Source organism: Lolium rigidum, chromosome 6, assembly GCF_022539505.1.
Source record: "Lolium rigidum isolate FL_2022 chromosome 6, APGP_CSIRO_Lrig_0.1, whole genome shotgun sequence".
In the NCBI taxonomy this organism is placed as follows: Eukaryota; Viridiplantae; Streptophyta; class Magnoliopsida; order Poales; family Poaceae; genus Lolium; species Lolium rigidum.
In genome coordinates, this window is record NC_061513.1 from 139348493 (window position 1) to 139368787 (window position 20295).

Below are 20295 nucleotides of genomic sequence, written 5' to 3' on the forward strand. Positions count from 1 at the left end.
CTCTGCCTCCGCATCAACGCCATCGCCACCGCCTCGAGCTCGTCAGAGACACTTACCTTAGTAAGTTTCACTGAGGCAGAACAATAGGCCTGAAGAAATGCCATGCGCAAGCTGTGTTCGGACAGTGATAGAGCGATCTTTTTACCACGCACAAAACTGGAGCATCGCCTGGTCAAATGGCTTGGGGCTCGTGTACCAGCTTTGCACTCTGCGTTGCAAGAGTGACCACCAACAGACCAAAACAAAAAAGCAAGAAAGATGAATTTTTTTTTAGCGAAACAAAGGATTTAACCTCCCAGAATATGATGCCACTCGGCGTGCACACTTGAAAAGATTTACATACTTCCGGCGTCCAATTAGTACCCGAAATCGTGAACCACTTGCAACACTGATATCAACCAGATGAAGCTTTCTTCGTCAACGACTTCGATATGAGAATACTTCCAAGTTCCAAGGAACTATCTCGATATGAGAATACTTCCAAGTTCCAAGGAACTATCATCATCCATGCTAATCAAATAAAGTTAAGAGGACAATGAAATCGTTGACTACTTTAAATAAATAAAGTAAAGATAATATGAGCAGTACTGTTTATCCGTTCGCCCCTCACACATATACAAAAAAAACAGTTCATGAAGCTCACGTACCAAATATTTCATGGATGCAGGACTTCATCCTACCAAGTAATGCAGCTTGACAAAAGGCATTTCTTTCAGTTCCCATAATTGTCTGGTGAGCTAGATCGAAGAAGGAAGTACAGAATTGCGATAATCTTTTCCATCTCCTTTTTGGGGAATGGGCACTGTGTTAATGCTTCAAGATGATACAACATCACCCTACTTCTACAACATGACATCAAGAGACTCTCAAGGTCTCGAGGAAGCACACATGAAAATCTTCCTACTGATTTACCTAAATAGAAAGGGGAAGGTTGAAGCAACGTACATGCCTTCATGAGACTGATCATGGAAGCCACGCTGAAATGAGCACCCAGCATCACTCACACATTAACTCTTGCTAGAAAAATCAATGACTTGACAAGGAAAAGAATATCAGGATAACTAACGCAGCTTGTGTGCAAGCTTCAGAACCAAAGCTGTTATCAACGTTTACACATAGCAGCACATATAAGAATCATCTACCGTAGACCTAATAACCTGCTAGGCATAAAAAGGAGACAAAATTGCAGGTTAAAATCTCAAGCCTGAGAGATTGCCCTATAAACTAGGTCAAGTTTTCATAAGAGTATATAGCTATACATAGCTGTGCAAAAGAATCTGGCTGTGCCAGTTCTGACATGTCACTTGATTTAGCAGATTCTTGAATCTCTAATGAGAGGTGCATGACAGTTCTTTCTTACGCCTGACCCCTTCAAGGATTGAGAGATCATCATGCAATGTGAATGGTGCACTGAAAACAGAGTTGCAGACTTTAGGTTAGGAGCTAGACCTGCTAATCTGGAAAGAAGTATGAAAAAATAGTAGTTAACAGGGACATACCCATTGAATTCAAAACGGACAAACTTCGAGTCTTCTGAAATCTCAATTTCCACCGTTGCTTTCCGAGATGTCTGTTTAAAGATAAATGACATCAATTTCACTTGTACAAATTTCTTTTGCTTGTCTCTTGTAAGACGGCATTTTAATGCCATTACATATCTAACTGAAAGACACTCCAAGCATGGCATAGGAATGCTACACTATCTGAAGTAGTCACTACTCACTAGTACTTAAAGTAATCCACATTGCTACGTTAGCTTGGCAGTTATAAACATGGGAATGCTGGTTGATTAACAAAATCAATATCTAAAACAAGCCATCTGAGACAACCCAAATTAATCAAGCGTACAAGGGCAATAAAATACAGCCAATGTTACAGCTTAGTTGCAGTAATTGGGTTAAGCACTCTCCCATGGTTGCAGAGTAAGGAAAAAAATACCTTGACCAATACGAAAGGAAGGCGGATGCCATTAGCATTCTCTGCTGAGCGCTGCAGTGTCTGATTACGCGACTTGATATGTTGGAGGTCATCAAACTTCAAATGAATAAGAAAGAGTCTTCAGGCCATAACAGGCAAGTACAGAAAACCAAAGAAAACTTGCTGGATAACTGCAACACACTTTACCTGTTTTTCAATTTCCTGGAGGAGTCTCTTCTTGTTCCTAATCTTATTTATGAGTTCTCTGCGAACTTCCTTTGAAACAGAATATGGTAGCACTTAATTCATAATCACATAAAGGGTAATGTTCATCTGACCTGCAAATTAAGCACAACTACTGACCTCCAGCTTCTTCATCTTCTCGATTCTGTAATTCGAAAGGCCCATCCACTTTATCTCCTTTTTTTCTTTGGCAATAACTCGAAGTGCAATGAGAACATTGAAAGCATCATACACTCTCCGCCTAATATTTTTCTCATCAAACTATAAAGACAAGCATATTCTCGTTTAGCACAAAAGTTTTCTCAAAGGGGAAGAAAGAGGTCCATATTAATACAAAATAAGAGGAACAAACCCCTTGACCAATATGTTCCATGGACTTCAGCTCAGAATAAATTTCATCTGCAACCTGTAATAGATGTAGCTGTTGAGGTAGATGAAAGCCCAAGGGGGGAGAAAAAAAATCTCTTCTTAAACATTAATCTTTGGAAGGCGTGTTATTTATCATAAAAAAAAAATAGCATGACAGCAATGTAATGGAAGTACTTTCTTTTGTGGCTTTCAGTATTTAAATGGCAGGATGATGACTGTTTTGCTCTTTGCGCCTCATAAGCTCAGGAAAGCTATCCTGAGCTTATATGGCCTCAGTATGGAGTTCATTTCCATCTTGGCTGAACGATTACAGGTTATACGAAGGAATCCAGAGCACAATGACAGGAGATAAGACTCCATTAATATTAACATGGCACTAGAAAGTGATTTATTATGGCCAAACAGTGAAGTATACATAGGTTGGAGGATACCTCATTGTATGTTGTTCTTCCTTTGGCTTCAACTTTTTCACAAACTGCAAAATCAAGCCAAACAATCATTATCCAAAGTACACAGGTGTATGTTTCTGACTAAATCACAGTACCAGGTTAGCAACTTTTTACATTCATGACAGAAATACATCGTCTTGCAACAAAAGATGACAGAGAGCATCCCGAACAAGGGTATAGCATACATGTATGACCTCACAAATTTTCTATCAACACAACTTCCTCTGACCTATCACTGGAGTGAACTAAAGTAACCGTAATGAGCGGTGAACACTGAAATATGCTTGTACATCATATGTAACAATCATTGCCTATATCACCCAACATACCATGCTGTATATGCCAACATGGCATCAAGCTAAGTAACGATGTTCCCCCGCAAAAAAAATAAAAGCTAAGTAACGATGTTTACTGAAAATCTGACATAAATTTCCTAAGTTTCAGACCAAATCCTCAGGGAAGCACCCGACCCACCTATAACTAAGTTGTGAATCCCTCATCCATCCCCTGCACCTTCTAGCCCAAATTGGACTATCTAGTCTCTACAATTAAAATTGGAGTAAATTGATGGTAAGCACAGAAATATTAGCACGGAAAATCCCTCAACACATTGGAAACTCAACGAAGTTGCCAACCTAATACAGCATAGCCAGAGCAAAAGCACTGTTCACCAAGACTGAAGACGCACTCGCAAACATCCTCTATGAAGAACATCAAGCTACAGATCAAATCCAGAAATGGTTCCTTCCAGAAACAGTTTCCATCAACAACCGAGCGAGATGTGCACGATGAACCACGCCCGTTAATTAGTAAATATACGCGACCTATAATCATGGCGCGTCATCTGACCTATCTTGCTGTACTCGCGAAGCCCCCAGCCGGTGATCCTCGGTGCCCCACCCTTCTCCTTCCTATCCTTATTCTTCTCGCACTCCTCCTTCCTTGGGGCCGCATTGCCGCCGCTGCATCAAGAAACCCAAAAAGATCCCCTCGCCTAAAGCCTTGATACAAGGAATTGATCGAGGAATCGGAACCAAGGAGGGCATATTGGTTACCGTTCGGGAAGCGGAGGGAGACTGGAAGCTTCGAGAATGTGCACGACGGCCAGGTCCAGTGCGGCGGGACCAGCCGGAGAAGCATCGCCGCTGGGAGGCGCCATGGCGGCTCGAGCTGCTGTTTGGGCTGCCCGGGGAGAGAGACAGAGAGGGGAGAGAGAGAGAGAGTAAAGTTGCTTTCCCTGCTTTATTTTACCAGAGTAAAAGGGCATTCTTACGGTACTTCAAGGAGGAAGGAAGGGGAGAGGACAGGTCATGAAAAATAATGTAATTTGCCGTTCGATTCGCACCGTTACTAGTTTGTAGGCAGTCAAATCTTTTAGTACCATATTACTCTGTGGTAATTCATTATTTGATATAACGAATGTTCAGCTTTTTTCAGATTATTATAACGAATGTTCAGCTTTTTTCAGACACCTTATGAAACGCCGTCTCCATCGTGTTTATGGCCTTTCTTTGATTCGCAGGTTTACAAAACATAGAAGAAGAAAACAAGATTGCAGATAATACACAGGAACACAAGAGCCATATGAGTTTCCAAGAGATTAAACTCAAAAGAAATTGAGCAGGAAGCAGCACATGGGAGAAAATCATAAAATCCATAAAACTACTACTAATTAGGTAATTTCTTAGGAATCCCACAAAAATCCTTTGAATGCAATAGGCCCTTAAAATATGCACACAAACAATATGGGAAACATAGACTCCGCCCTAAAACATTTGCATAATTTATGTGTGCAACGTTTATTGGAAACATTCTCCACATCCAGCTAGCCATATAATGACGTACCATATTAGCATCGAGGTGCCCGGAAGGAAATAAAGCCCCTCTTACAAGTTGCCACTCATGAAACCACACGGTTTTGTTATGCAGTAAAGTCAATGGTCGGTAGCCCACCATTGATTCCAGACCTGTAACTGCACAGTTTTAGTGTGGAACTGGCTGTACCCTCTCTTTCTATCTATTCCGCAAAAAAAATCATGGTCGTGAATTGTTCATTAATAATGTCGTATGGTGGCATGATATAATTTCTATTCTATAGAAGAATGTGTTAACGTTCGGTTCATTTTTTGATCGTGGCGGCTTACATTTTACGAAAGAGATTGGCATTTTAAATAAACATGTCACTCACAACGATGTGCATGCCAAAATTATAGTAGTCGAATCCTCTACTTTCCTGAAGAAAAGTAATATGGATGAAAAGTAATATTTGAGCGTATCTTTTAAGAATCACGGTGGATGCAAAACGTGTCCAGATATTACTAGTTTATGTTACTACTTCAATAGTGGATAATAACTTATATGTGGTTTCATGTATCATGTCTTTTATTATGTTGTAGACGGAAATTTAATTCGATTCTCGGGTGCGTATGGTCCCTCTACTAAAAAATTATATTTCGAAAACATGTACACATCTCCACAATATAAGTGTGTTCGTCAAGTTTCGCGAGGAACCAATATTTTTTGTGATCTATGTAAAAAAGAGAAAATGTATCTTCTAAAAAATCTTATTTTAGCATTGAATTTTGTCTTTTTTACACACGTCACACGACAAATTATTTGTTCATGAAACGACTTTGTGAGCACGTAGCACGTGAAAATGTACGTGTGAACTTTTCTTTTCAATTTTTTGAAATTTCAAAATGGTGTAACATGCATTTCAAAATAAGGGAGCATATGCTTCCATGTGCCAAAACACCACTCCCGTCTCATATTGTCTTGGGGTGTGCGGTGTTATGGTAACATAGCTAGTTACCAGTTTACTCTCTTTCTTCATCTAGTGTCATGTCATGTCACCAAAATATTTAAGATGTGTGATGTTACTACCTATGTTGCTCCCACTATACAAACAAGCTTTCACAAACATAATGGGGCAATAAATTTTTACTGCACTTTATTGCGTCGAGAAAACAACACGAGACTATTTTCATGCTACATAGTTTTTATTAACAAAAGGCTGAAATTAAGGTTATAATACAAGAAAAAGTACTAATAGTGTCCAAACAAGAAATTTACGAAGTGAGACCGCCAAGTCCTTAAGGGCTAGTTGGGCGAAGGGATTACTGAAAGAGGAAGTCCTAGGATGGACACAAAGATCTTCAACACATGGACGAAAGAGTTGAAGAGAAAATACAAGACACCATATGAAATCGATGCTCTCTTTGTCCCTCGACTCCCCCTTATATAGGAGGCGGAACCGAGAGTTTCGTGATGTACAAGTTACAAATACCGGGAGACTCTTTGAGTTCGTCCCGTAATAGTTACAAGTTATTATTCCTAATACAACTCTAGCTTTCCAAACTATCTCTTAATTAGGCTTCCGGGCTTCATAATCTTCGGGTCGTGGGCCCTCAGTAAACCCCGGGTACCATCTCCGGCAGGCCTATTGGGGATGCCTATGTCACCAATTTACTTTTGCATCGCATTTAGTTACCTTTCATATTACACTGATAACTTTACTTGATGCATATTTGCTTTATTTACTACATTATATATATATTTTTTCAATTTTAGTACGAAATATTGTGCTTGATGGCCACTTTATGGAGTTGGGGACAGAGGGCAACACTATTTTCTTTTGTAGGTTGTTTGAAGAGGAAAGAGGAGCGTAATTCTATTGTTGCTCCGAGAGTTTAATATCAACCATCGAGTCATCTTTATAGGGAAATAACTCTTGCTACATCGCTTTTTTCTTGGAGTCCCATCACATGTCTAGTTTCTCAAAATGGGGCCATGTAAATTATTAGCCCGTGCTTACCATCTTCCCAAAAAAAAACCGAGTACCAGCAAGGGGAGGAACCCATACGATATTTATATTAAGGCAGAGAGAGCTATAGTTACTAAATCGCGGAGTCTGGGACTCGAAAACGCGACCTCGCGGGAGCGCACCACGATTACCATCTTCCAAAAGGAGCTTCACTTGTTTTATTCCATTAATATCAACAATGGAACTAAATACCAGACTCCACATTGGTAGAATACATGGCTTATTCTTCTCAGAAGATTTTTCTCCTATAGGCACACCCCCTTTACATTTATTGCACACTTGTGCAAATTTTACAAGGAAGTGGTCTTTTTCTTCATGTGGAGCTAGGCCATACGCATAGATCAGGTGTCACTTTAATTTGGAGTTCTTATCCAAAAGAAACATCCTAACAGAGTGTTCTCCCAACTCAACATCCAAAACCTTATGTAAATCGATATCAATACCAAGAAAGATACCTCCAAATCTGATATTTGGTGGAATGTGTTGCCAGACAAAGTTTCTATTGCCAACAATTTTCCTGAACCACTGAGGAGAGTAATTTTCTTTTATGGTCTCACTTAAACCAATGAAACAGGCTGACTCATCACTAATGTTGTTGGGGGCGTACCCTTCTTCTTAGCTACTCAGGCTTACTTAAACCAACTACTGTATATAATACAGAAGGCGGCCCTGAACGGAGTAAGCCGTTTAACCTTAAACGGATACTTTAACAATATTATTTTTTCATTCCTGTTTTGTGCAGTAGATTCCAATTTTCTTATAGCTTTATTTTGATAAAATAATTCTACACCTTTCCAATGTTTTATTTCCTATAATTCTTCCTGTACTTTCCTCTAATCATAGCTTGACTTGTAGATTGGAATCATTGTGTCCATTGCAGAAATTATTTGTTTCTCAGAAAACACCAATCGGCAACTGCATACGAAAGTTCTAGTATCAACAACGACAGATTGTTGCGATAAACTGTTCGATTTGACAATGCCGACCGGCAGACTAATTTACTTGTCACATTAGGTGAAGTTGAGAACCGCATCACTTTTCCAGTAGTATTTTATACCCAAAGCCGTACTACCATGAACCGAACAATTCATTTGCAGATTGCAAGTACACGAGTTGCCAAGTAGTAGCAAAAATTAAAAGAGAGTACGTTGAGGCATACAATTCTTGTTCACAGGAACTGGAATAGATTCAGAGAAGGGTATAATGTGCATGAAAGCTGAATCTTTTATGTCCTAAAAATAAAAGAAAGCCGAATCTTTTTTTCTTGAAGCGAGAAAGGGAATCATTTGAACGGATGAACACGATTTACACACAAACAAATTGAGGCTCCTGGAGAAGCGGCTTAATCTGCAGCAGTAACATCGAATTGATCAGACGATGGTGCAGGAGCCGGGGTGGTCGTCGACGGTGTAGCAGTAAGCTGGTTGCGGGTAAGGCTTGGGGCAGTACGCCTGCTTGGGGCAGTACTGCATCATCGCGGCGGCGATCTCCTTCTTCTTCTTCTCCTCCGCTTCCTTCTCCTTCTTCTTCTTCTCCTCCTCGTCCTTCTTCTTCTTCTCCTCGGCCTCCTTCTTCTCGTCGCTCACCGTCACCACCGTCGCCGGGTGCTTCGCCTTGCGCAGCTTGGCCACCACCTTCACGACGTCCACTTCCCCCACCACCGTCAGCGTGTTCTTCTCCTCGTCGAACGTCATCGACTTGATGCCTGCCATGAAAGGAGATGAATATCCTGTAAGTACCAAGAGACAATCTAGCTAATTATGGTGAGGGAGAAAGAGAGAGGAAAGACCTTTGATCTTCGAGACAATCTGCAGGGAGCAGGATTTGCACTTCTTGCAGACCATCGGCACCTTAAGCACCATCTGGTTCAGAACAATCCATGGTGACTAACCGATAGAGTTTCCACAAGCTAGCTTGTTAGGGAGGAAGGAAATTAAGAACGCACAACAGAGAGAAACTAACCTTCGTCATCGTCGCAGCGAGATTAAACTAGGATACTTGAAGATCACTAATTGGTGTACTCCTTAGTATATGTGCTTCTAAGAAAAAAGGCTCGCGCAAAAGCTTCCTCTCGGAGGCGAGCTTTATACACACAGATGCGAGGATCATGTACATATATATTCCACGGTTTCCACTGGACTCGGTCAATTGTAGTAACAATCATTGTGACAGTGCTAGATCAATTTATGCACAAAAATCAAACTTAAGTCAAGTACCTAGTCGTGGTACTAGTTGCAGTAGGTGAGCAGCTCATAGATATTTCAGCTCGGCCGACTCTATCGGTTGTTGACATGATAGGAATTGTATACTTGAGGTCCTAAGACTTTCAGTAACTTGTCACAGGGGAGGCTAAACTAATTCAATTGGCTTGTTTCTGCAACGAAAATGATGCGGCAGTTAAGCATGTACGTACTCTTAGCAGGTGGTTTGAAGTTGAATTAGTACTTATCATCAAATGGATTAGTATATAGCAATGTTCGCGGTTGCTGTCACGTTAGCTAGTCTTATTTATTTTTATCAGTGCTTGACTGACCTGCAATCTGGGGAGCCGACTTATCAAGGTAGTTAGGGAGCCGACTAATACCACTGCGACAAGCAGAGTACAGGTATGGGGGCTACTTGCATTGTATATACGCCTATGAAATACAGTACTAGTGCAAATAGTACAGGTATGGTAGTATTCTATTGGCGCAAAGTCGTTCGAGGAACTGATGTATGGTGAGTTGTTGCTCTCGTTTCTCCATCCCAGGATGTTTTGTTTTGGTTTTTTGGCATCGATGGAAGGTTCTCGGGAATCAGAGTCATCTAGTGGGAGAAGACGTGCGTTGGTTCAGAGCAAGGATCTCACTGGGCAAAGCAGTCACTAGATTGTCAAGTGCCAGCATAAACAATGCCGGTATTCGCTTCTAATTGCTCGAATGCAGATTCCTTCCGGGTATAATGTAGCAAATTGTTTTCAGCCCTATGGTTTTTTTTTTCAGGTAAAACGGCAGGAGTTCTGCCAATCAATTGAGGAGATAGAAGATGTTCAGGTCACAAGCTAGAGAGGGACTAGCTGATACAGAAAAACGAAAATAGTAACACCCGAAGGCCTAAGCTGACTACTCGCTGAATTCAGGCTGCAAGCCTGACTCGTTCTCCCGAGATTTCTCCTGCAAATATGTGCCTAGCAGAAGCAGCTAGGTCATCCTTAATCATCTCCGTAAACTGTCGCTTGCTGCTGGAGGTGTTTTGAAAAACCTGCCTACCTCTCTCCTTCCAAATGTGCCAAGCCCTGTAAATAGCAACTATAAGCTCATCCTTGGCTAGACTCTCAGACATGGATTGCCACCAATCTGCCCGCTAGGAGAACTGGTGCCTCTAAATATGAAGGTTGCAGGCGCCCGTCCATTGAGCCAACAAGTGCCAAAGAGTTCGAGAGTAAGTACAGTCAATGATCCTGCTCAAGCTCCATTTTTTCGATAAAGAGCTCAAGCTCCATGGTTAAAGAACTCTTTTTATACCAAAACAACCAAGTATATTTTCTCTGAAATGCAAGTAAGCATCATGATCATGTTTATCAAAACATATACAAAATAAAAGAGAAACAAGCCAGAAAGGAAATTAAAACATGAAAGATCAAAAGGATCACTGCACCTCCAACCACTCTGACTTCGTGGCTCGAGATCAAACAAATCACCCTCCTTAAATGAAATGATCAAACAAAACACAGGTCGTTCAGAGAAAGGGACACTAATTAGTTTAAGTGCGGATGGACCAAGCCAATCATTTGCTTGTCTTGTGGTCAGTTATGCCCTGGATGTTTTACTACCGTTTTGATTTACTAGCGTAAAGAGCTTGGGTCAACCATGCTTAGCTTACCAGTTTACCACTGGTCGGACAGTGAAATGAGAGCGACGCGGTCGAGTCTTACTCAGGTAAACTCGAGCGATTAATCAAAATCAACGTGGGCAAAACTAGAGAATCAATATGTTTCAACATGCGGTTCCTAGACAAATGACACGGACCGTCACCGCGGGCATCTACAAGCGTATTGCCCCCTCAGGAGGAAAAAGAACTAAGAGAGGAAGACCAATGAATAAAAAAGGTACTAGCAGCCGGCAGACAGGATTACAGGACGTAGGCTATATTATTGCTGAAAGGGATTTGATAATTTACAGTTAGTCTGCATATTGCGCCGCTGGGTATGGTACAAAACTCGGTCTCCTTTTCTTCGCTTAGTGTTCCTCCAAGTCCAGGTACAACATCCTCTTCTAGATGGCCTTTGTCTCTAGTTCTTGGAAGCTGGAAGAAGTGACCTCCTCTAGTCTCGAGATCGAAGTCTTTTTTCTTTGGTTCGCGACCGTGATGGACGGCACAGAGGCTAGCATATTTTTTTTGAAAAGAATCGATGGCATTTTATTGCTCAATAATGTTCAAAGGAATACAAAGACCCATCACAGGCAGGAGGAGCCAAACCTGACGTTCCACACTAGTCAAAACTGCACTACACGCCATCAAATGTGCTTCAGCTCGAGAGCCCTTTTCTCTTCCTCGCCTATCCTTTGGACCACCGGCCAGAGGTTAGGTGCAAGGGAGAAGACCCTCTCCTCCCCCACCGTGCCCATCAGACCATGGTAGAAATGGTAGACATGACCCATCATATCTTCCTGGGTGGTAAGTTCCCCCTCCTCCGAGAGGAGTCTGGGGATCATACACTTCCTTCGCCTCCCGTTGGCAAAGGCGTGGAAGTAGGCAGTGCAGGAGTCCCCCTTGAGGGTCCACTGAAGTCTACTCCGCTGACGCCAGTACTCCTCTTCCATCCCATCCAGGTTGACAACTTGGTCTTCGAGAAAATATCAAAGGGCCCAACCATCGTCGTCAAGCCCCCTCGAGTCCCCTGTCCTATCCAGCTCCTGGATCTGGGAAATGAGGTCGTCCCTCGCCTGACGGTGCAGCTTGCCAAGATTCGCACCCCACCCCCGGAGATGCTGTCTAAGGCATTGACATGGGCATACCCTTCGGGTACCCATTATTAGTATACCTGGCTCGACCCAATATGGAGGAGACCCAATATGGAGAAGGCCCAACAAGGCAACTCGAAGAAGTAGTCGACTAGGACTCTTGTAAAACCCTAGGCTGGTTGCATATATAAAGCTAGCCAGGCACCCGAAATAAGGAGGACAACGAGATAGACAGAATATAGACAACATAGCTCCGCTTATGGCGGCACCATGTAAACATCTATGATCATATACTGGATTGCTAGCAGCACGTAGGGATCCTCCACCGAGAGGACCCGAAGCTGGGTACGTCGTGTGCCTAATCTCGTCCCCGGAATCTCCATCGTCGCTCTCTCTCGAAACCCAAGTCTACAATACGTAGGCATTGCCGAGGTGATCCCTCGTCAATTGGCGCTGTCTGTGGGAAACGCGTCGACTGGATTTTGTCATCCGGGCGGGATCACTCGTCATCAATAATATCTAGATCGCATCTAGACAGAAAATCGTGGAGTTCCTCATCGAACAGTTCATCTATCGGCCAGCCAGATTTTTTCGCCTACAACATGAGGAGCGCAACGTGAAGCCGTGCCCTTTGCAAAATCCTATCAGTTTGTTTCCGTGAAGAATCCGCACTCGACGATGGACAAGTAGAAGCCTCAAATCAGAGCAAGGTGGTAGACAGTTTCCAGCACTACCGCGTACGCGTACGCGTACGCGTTCGCAGATCCGGGAGAAGTTACCAAAGCTTCGTGATGAATCTAGAGAAAGCAATCAGCTGTGCCTGTTAAAGAAAGAAAAAAAAAGATCGATTCCTAGCTAGCTGGTGGCGTACATATACATTATCTACGTGGAAGACTAAAGTGGCGCACGCAACTCATCAATACAACTACTACGACTCGGCCCGATGTCGTCCGGACAACTTCAACTACTTCATTGCATACAGTGGCACGCTTTGCGACCCGCCATTGCACATCGTCATCTTCAGGAAGCTGCTTCGACTATTTCGTTCGGACGACCGTACCAGCTGTCGCGCACTCGCCACACTTGTCGCGGATCCTTCACATCGATTGCGTCTTCTTCATCGACTACTTCCGGCTAGGCGCCGCACGACTACATCGATTGTGTCCGTCACACGACCTGCTTCAGCGACAACTCCGTTGCACCCGATAAAAAGTTAAGTGTTCCTCTTCCGAGAGTCAATTATTATTTACTTTCATTACACCCAAAATACCTGGGGGCTGTGCCATTACTTCTTTACCGCAAATATACTCGGTTACTTGGTGAATTTCTTTTCTTCGGCTTAGTGGAATTATCTTCTCCGAAATATATCATTCTTCGGCTCAGTGAAATATATCATTCTTCGGCTCAGTGGATATATTTTCTTCGTCTCAGTGGAATATATCATTCTTCGGCTTAGTGGATATATTTTCTTCGGCTCAGTGGAATATATCATTCTTCGGCTCAGTGGATATATTTTCTTCGGCTCAGTGGATTCATCTTCTTCGGCTTATTGGATTTTGTCTTTGTCGGATTCATCTTATAAGGTTATAATTGGTCTTCTCTAATACAATAATACCCGACGCAGTTCCGGGTCAGTGGATTTATGAATATTATCGGGTTTATTTTCTTCGGGTCAATGGATTCATCTTTTATGGTCATCTTGGATTCATCTTCTATGGTTATTATTGGAAATATTTTCTTCGGGTCAATGGATTCATCTTATGTGGTTATCTTGGATTTATCTTCTATGGTTATGACTGGATTTACTTTCTTCGGATCAATGGATTCATCCTTTATGATATCAGCGGATTCATCTTCAATATATGCTTCATGGTTAATGGCGTAATCTTCAACGCTGATTCATCTCAAGTACTTCATCTCGGACTTCATCTTCAGTATTTCATCCTTAATGGCCTTCTTTCGGCGACATAGATAATACTCGGGGGCTCGACAAAGACTTCGCCACGAGTAACAACTGTGACACGGCGTCTAAGCAACAATCATGACATCACCCCAGCAGTGCTCGGGGGCTCGGCTATCTCTCCATCAACAATTTGGTGGTATCCACTTTCGCTAATTCGGTGGTTTCTACTTCGGCTCGACCTTTTCGCTGCACTTGAAGACTTCATCGCATCGACTCCGTCGTGCCCAATAAGCTAAGTGTTCTTTTTTACGCAAAGTTGATTATCATTTACTTTCATCGCACCCGACACTCGGGGGCTGCACGGCATATATTCACTCTACATATCATCGAATCCGAGCATCTAACACCGCATGCGAAAAAGAGAGTCAAGGAAAAGATAGAAAAAGTTTGTTTATTTGTGCAGGAGATAGCAAATTTCAAAGTATATAAAAGAGCACCCGACGAAATTTCTTCAAGAGAGAACCCGACAAAATATTCTTCAGGGAGGAACCCGACGAAATCAAAAGAGCACCCGACGAAATCTTCTTCGGGGAGGAACCCGATTAAATTGTGAGAGAACCCGACGAAATTTTCTTCAAGAGAGAACCCGACAAAATATTCTTCAGGGAGGAACCCGACGAAATCAAAAGAGCACCCGACGAAATCTTCTTCGGGGAGGAACCCGATTAAATTGTGAGAGAACCCGACGAAATTTTCTTCAAAAGAGAACCCGATGAAATTTTATTCAGGGAGGACCCGAAGAATTATCTTCAAGGGGGTGCCGAAAAATTATCTTCAAGGAGGTGCCGAAGAATTATCTTCAAGGGGGTGCCGAAAAATTATCTTCAAGGAGGTGCCGAATAATTATCCTCAAGGGGGTGCCGAAGAATTATCCTCAAGGAGTTGCCGAAGAATTATCCTCAAGGAGGACCCGAAGAATTATCTTCAAGGAGGTCTTGAAAAATTATCTTCAAGGAGGTCCCGAAGAATTATCCTCAAAAAAGGGCCCGAAGAATTTTCCTCAAGGAGGACCCGATGAATTTCCCTCAAGAAGAACTCGAAGAAATTTTCTTCCAGGAGGAACTTAAAAAAAATCTCTTCAAGGAGGAACTCCACGAAATTATCATCAAGGAGGAGCATAAAAAAAGAGAGGGTGGATAAATCTTCGGGTTCATTGACTCGTCATATTCTTCCGAGCAACAGCATCGGTGATGTACCCGAAAATATAGAATAACCAATATATTCGGCTGTCTCATCAAGCCCGAGAGAAAAAATAGAAGAACCCGCAAAATGGGTCATTGCATCAGCCGAACAAGGCATTCGACAATATATTCTCAGAACGCCAAAGTTGCGAACAATTTCTGAATGCCGCAAAACTTTGCGAAGGTAAGACCCCGGATCCGTTACGTGTGGCGTGGCATCGCCAAAGACTGCGCTCTGCTACTTTTTTCCGTATCAACGGATACGAAGAAAAATCCTAACGGACGCGTTAGGTACCCGATAAATATGATCGGGACTCGACAGAATGGTAAGACCTTAAGCGGCACCTGTCAAAGTTTACACCAGTATCCCGAGATCATGTCCAGGGACGTGATCTTGAAGTAGGTTTTGCGGATTGCCACTAGAGCAGTTAACTAGTACCTGATCCGTCAGATGAACTAGCCCCAATTACCATTATCCCTGTACAATATAGATATGGATGTCAAATAAAAATAGCAACGTCCTGGAGTCGATAAAAAGAGGGGCTTCGCCAAGTTGTGTATCGAGTAGTACAACTTGAGCATATGTCTAGGTGCAAGCACCTTCTCATAGGCTCAGGGGCTACTCTTATCGAGAGTATTGTTCACCCTCCCGATAAGATACAAGAAAGAGGAAAAATTGTGGTGTCGATTAAAAGCAAGCTGAGCCTACACCCAAGTGCAAACACTTGGCTGTAGCCTCGGGGGCTACTCCCATCGGGAGCGCTGGCCGCGCACCCGATAGAAAATAACTTCGACAGCATCTATGACAATCAAGGTTTGCAGACTCAACTCGATTCTACGACTCGAGTGGAGCCTACTCCCATCGGGAGCACATGGATTTCATCAAGTTCTCCGGAAATATAGTTAAGTTCTTCATCGAGTAGTACAACTTGAGTCTATGCCCAAGTGCAAGTACTTGCCCATAGACTCGGGGGCTACTCCCATCGGGAGCGCTGCCGCGCACCCGATAATTTCAAGAATCGTCGACATCATCTACGCTACACATGATCTACGACATGGACCTCGCCTTGTATTTCTTCGACTTCGGAGATGGTTATGCTTGGAGTTTCTACGCAAGTCTTCGACTTCCCTATAAACTCGGGGGCTACTGACATGGGCATACCCTTCGGGTACCCATTATTAGTATACCTGGCTCGACCCAATATGGAGGAGACCCAATATGAAGAAGGCCCAACAAGGCAACTCGAAGAAGTAGTCGACTAGGACTCTTGTAAAACCCTAGGCTGGTTGCATATATAAAGCTAGCCAGGGCACCCGAAATAAGGAGGACAACAGATAGACAGAATATAGACAACATAGCTCCGCTTATGGCGGCACCATGTAAACATCTATGATCATATACTGGATTGCTAGCAGCACGTAGGGATCCTCCACCGAGAGGACCCGAAGCTGGGTACGTCGTGTGCCTAATCTCGTCCCCGGAATCTCCATCGTCGCTCTCTCTCGAAACCCAAGTCTACAATACGTAGGCATTGCCGAGGTGATCCCTCGTCAGGCATCTAACAATACATTGCCAGAGATCCACGCTGCACTGATGCAGCCCCAGCGCATGGATGCAATGATCAATCTTCCCCTTGACCATCTGATCAAACCCAGCTACCCTAAGCCACCACGATTGGAAGGTGAATCTTGCAGGCCTCCTGATCCCGTGTTCCCCATCATCAAGGAGGAGGGGGTTGTGGTCAGAACCCACCCTCATGACTGCCAAGAGCGAGCAGAGCGGGAAGACCTGCTCCCACGACGGGGAGACGAACACCCTGTCCAGAACGGAGCGAACCGGAGAGAGCTGCTTGTTGGTCCAGGTAAACCTGGCACCAGTCCTATTAATCTCCCTCAAGGCAAGGGAGGAGCTGGATGAGGTCCTGGCTGGCATGAACCCTAACTCGGCCCCAGGCCCTGACGGCCTGCCTGTGCTCTTCTTTAAGAGGTTCTGGGGAACGCTTAAGGCTCCTATCCTTCAGATGCTCAATGTGTCATCGGGGATTACTTCCGGAATGCACGGGGAGTGCGACAAGGGGACCCTCTATCCCCGATTCTCTTTGACTTCATGGTGGATTCCTTAGCGGCCATTATTGCTAGGGCTAGCGAGTCAGGGCACCTCCAGGGGGTCGTGCCACACCTGATTCCGGGTGGTGTCACCCACCTTCAGTACGCTGACGACATCCTGATCCTCCTTGACCCCTCGGATGTTGGAGTGGCTAACCTTAAACTTCTGCTACTCTGCTTCGAGAACATGTCAGGCCTAAAGATCAACTTCGCGAAGAGCAAAGTGGCCGTGACCGGGGTCACAGACCAAGAGCGTCAGAGGTTTGCTGATGCCCTGAACTGCAAGCTAGGGAGCTTGCCGTTCAAGTACCTTGGCCTCCCTGTCAGCGACAAGCCCCTCTCAGTTGCTGATGCGTGTAGTTGACACGTCCGTTGGGAACCCCAAGAGGAAGGTGTGATGCGCACAGTAGCAAGTTTCCCTCAGTAAGAAACCAAGGTTTAATCGAACCAGTAGGAGTCAAGAAGCACGTTGAAGGTTGTTGGTGGCGGAATGTCTTGCGGCGCAACACCGAGGATTCCGGCGCCAACGTGGAACTGCACAACACAATCACGAGAACTTTGCCCCAACGTAACGGCGAGGTTGTCAATCTCACCGGCTTGCTGTAAACAAAGGATTAGATGTATAGTGTGGATGATGATGTTTGTTTGCCAAAAACGGTAAAGAACAATTGCGGCGGTTTGTATTTCGGATGTAAAGAATAGGACCGGGGTCCACGAGTTCACTAGCGGTGTCTCTCCCATAAGATAGCAGATGTTGGGTGAACAAATTACGGTTGGGCAATTGACAAATAAAGAAGGCATAACAATGCACATACATATATCATGATGAGTACTATGAGATTCAATCGGGGCATTACGGCAAAGTACATAGACCGCTATCCAGCATGCATCTATGCCTAAAAAGTCCACCTTCGAGGTTATCATCCGAACCCCTTCCGGTATTAAGTTGCAAACAACGGACAATTGCATTAAGTATGGTGCGTAATGTAATCAACACAAATATCCTTAGACAAAGCATCGATGTTTTATCCCTAGTGGCAACAAGCACATCCACAACCTTAGAACTTTACGTCACTTGTCCCGGATTTAATGGAGGCATGAACCCACTATCGAGCATAAATACTCCCTCTTGGAGTCACAAGTATCAACTTGGCCGGAGCCTCTACTAGCAACGGAGAGCATGCAAGAACATAAATAACATATATGATAGATTGATAATCAACTTGACATAGTATTCAATATTCATCGGATCCCAACAAACACAACATGAAGGATTACAAATAGATGATCTTGATCATGATAGGCAGCTCACAAGATCTGACATGATAGCACAATGGGGAGAAGACAACCATCTAGCTACTGCTATGGACCCATAGTCCAGGGGTGAACTACTCACACATCGATCCGGAGGCGATCATGGCGATGAAGAGACCTCCGGGAGATGAATCCCCTCTCCGGCAGGGTGCCGGAGGCGATCTCCTGAATCCCCCGAGATGGGATTGGCGGCGGCGGCGTCTCTGGAAGGTTTTCCGTATCGTGGCTCTCGGTACTGGGGGTTTCGCGACGAAGACTATATGTAGGCGGAAGGGCAGGTCAAGGGGCGTCACGAGGGGCCCACACAACAGGCCGGCGCGGCTAGGGCCCAGGCCGCGCCACCCTGGTGTGTCGCCACCTCGTGGCCCCACTTCGTTTCCTCTTCGGACTTCTGGAAGCTTCGTGCAAAAATAGGACCTGGGCGTTGATTTCGTCCAATTCCGAGAATATTTCCTTACTAGGATTTCTGAAACCAAAAATAGCGAGAAAACAGACAAGCGGCTCTTCGGCATCTCGTCAATAGGTTAGTGCCGGAAAATGCATAAATATGACATATAATGTGTATAAAACATGTGAGTATCATCATAAAAGTAGCATGGAACATAAGAAATTATAGATACGTTTCGGACGTATCAAGTATCCCCAAGCTTAGTTCCTACTCGCCCTCGAGTAGGTAAACGATAACAAAGATAATTTCTGAAGTGACATGCTATCATAATCTTGATCATACTATTGTAAGCATATGAGATGAATGCAGCGATTCGAAGCAATCATGAAGATAATGAGTAAACTAATGAATCATATAGCGAAGACTTTTCATGAATAGTACTTTCAAGACAAGCATCAATAAGACTTGCATAAGAGTTACTCATAAAGCAATAGATTCGAAGTAAAAGCATTGAAGCAACACAAAGGAGATATAAGTTTCAGCGGTTGCTTTCAACTTCAACATATTTATCTCATGGATAAAAGTCAACACAAAGCAATATAACAAGTGCAATAAGTAAACATGTAAGAATCAATGCACACAGTTGATACAAGTGTTTGCTTCTAAGATAGAAAGAATAGGCAAACTGACTCAACAATAAAGTAGAAGATAGGCCCTTCGCGAGAGGAAGCATTGATTACTATATTTGTGCTAAAGCTTTTCATTTTGAAAACAAGAAACAATTTTGTCAACGGTAGTAATAAAGCATATGAGTTATGTATAAGACATCTTATAAGTTGCAAGCCTCATGCATAGTATACTAATAGTGCTCGCACCTTGTCCTAATTAGCTTGGATTAACACGGATTATCATTGCATAGCATATGTTTCAACCAAGTGTCACAAAGGGGTACCTCTATGCCGCTCTGTACAAAGGTCTAAGGAGAAAGCTCGCATTGGATTTCTTGCTTTTGATTATTCTCAACTTAGACATCAATACCGGGACAACATAGACAACAGATAATGGACTCCTCTTTAATGCATAAGCATTCAACAACAGTTATTATTCTCATAAGAGATTGAGGATTAGCTGTCCACACTGAAACTTCCACCATGAATCATGGCTTTAGTTAGCGGCCCAATGTTCTTCTCTAACGAGTATGCATACTCAAACCATTTGATTGTGAAAACCGCCCTTACTTCGGATAAGACGAACATGCATAGCAACTCACATGATATTCAACAAAGGTAAAAGAGTTGATGGCGTCCCGTGAAAACATGGTTACCGCTCAACGAGGCAACTTACTAAGAAATAAGACACATAAGTACATATTCTTCACCACGATAGTTTTTAAGCTATTTTGTCCCATGAGCTATATATTGCAAAGGCAAAGAATAGAAATTTTAAAGGTAGCACTCAAGTAATTTACTTTGGAATGACGGAGAAATACCATGTGGTAGGTAGGTATGGTGGACACAAATGGCATGGTTATTGGCTCAAGGATTTGGATGCACGAGAAGAATTCCTCTCAATACAAGGCTAGGCTAGCAAGGTTGTTTG

The 20295-nt window shown here is 43.4% G+C and overlaps 2 protein-coding genes across 2 annotated transcripts; both read right to left on the minus strand.

The window, feature by feature from the left end:
• Nucleotides 1-1303: 1303 nt before the first annotated feature.
• Nucleotides 1304-4137, minus strand: LOC124659426 (transcription factor-like protein DPB). The gene is made up of 9 exons (XM_047197301.1): nt 4034-4137; nt 3828-3940; nt 2961-3004; nt 2513-2566; nt 2281-2421; nt 2125-2193; nt 1939-2034; nt 1500-1570; nt 1304-1410 (listed from the first exon to the last, which is right to left on the minus strand). Exons 1-9 carry the CDS (start codon nt 4135-4137, stop codon nt 1329-1331), a joined length of 774 nt encoding a protein of 257 aa, XP_047053257.1. The 3' UTR covers nt 1304-1328.
• Nucleotides 4138-7897: 3760 nt separating this feature from the next.
• LOC124668654 (heavy metal-associated isoprenylated plant protein 2-like) lies at nt 7898-8876 on the minus strand. The gene is made up of 3 exons (XM_047205757.1): nt 8764-8876; nt 8591-8663; nt 7898-8506 (listed from the first exon to the last, which is right to left on the minus strand). Exons 1-3 carry the CDS (start codon nt 8770-8772, stop codon nt 8172-8174), a joined length of 417 nt encoding a protein of 138 aa, XP_047061713.1. The 5' UTR covers nt 8773-8876; the 3' UTR covers nt 7898-8171.
• Between the last annotated feature and the right edge of the window lie 11419 nt (nt 8877-20295).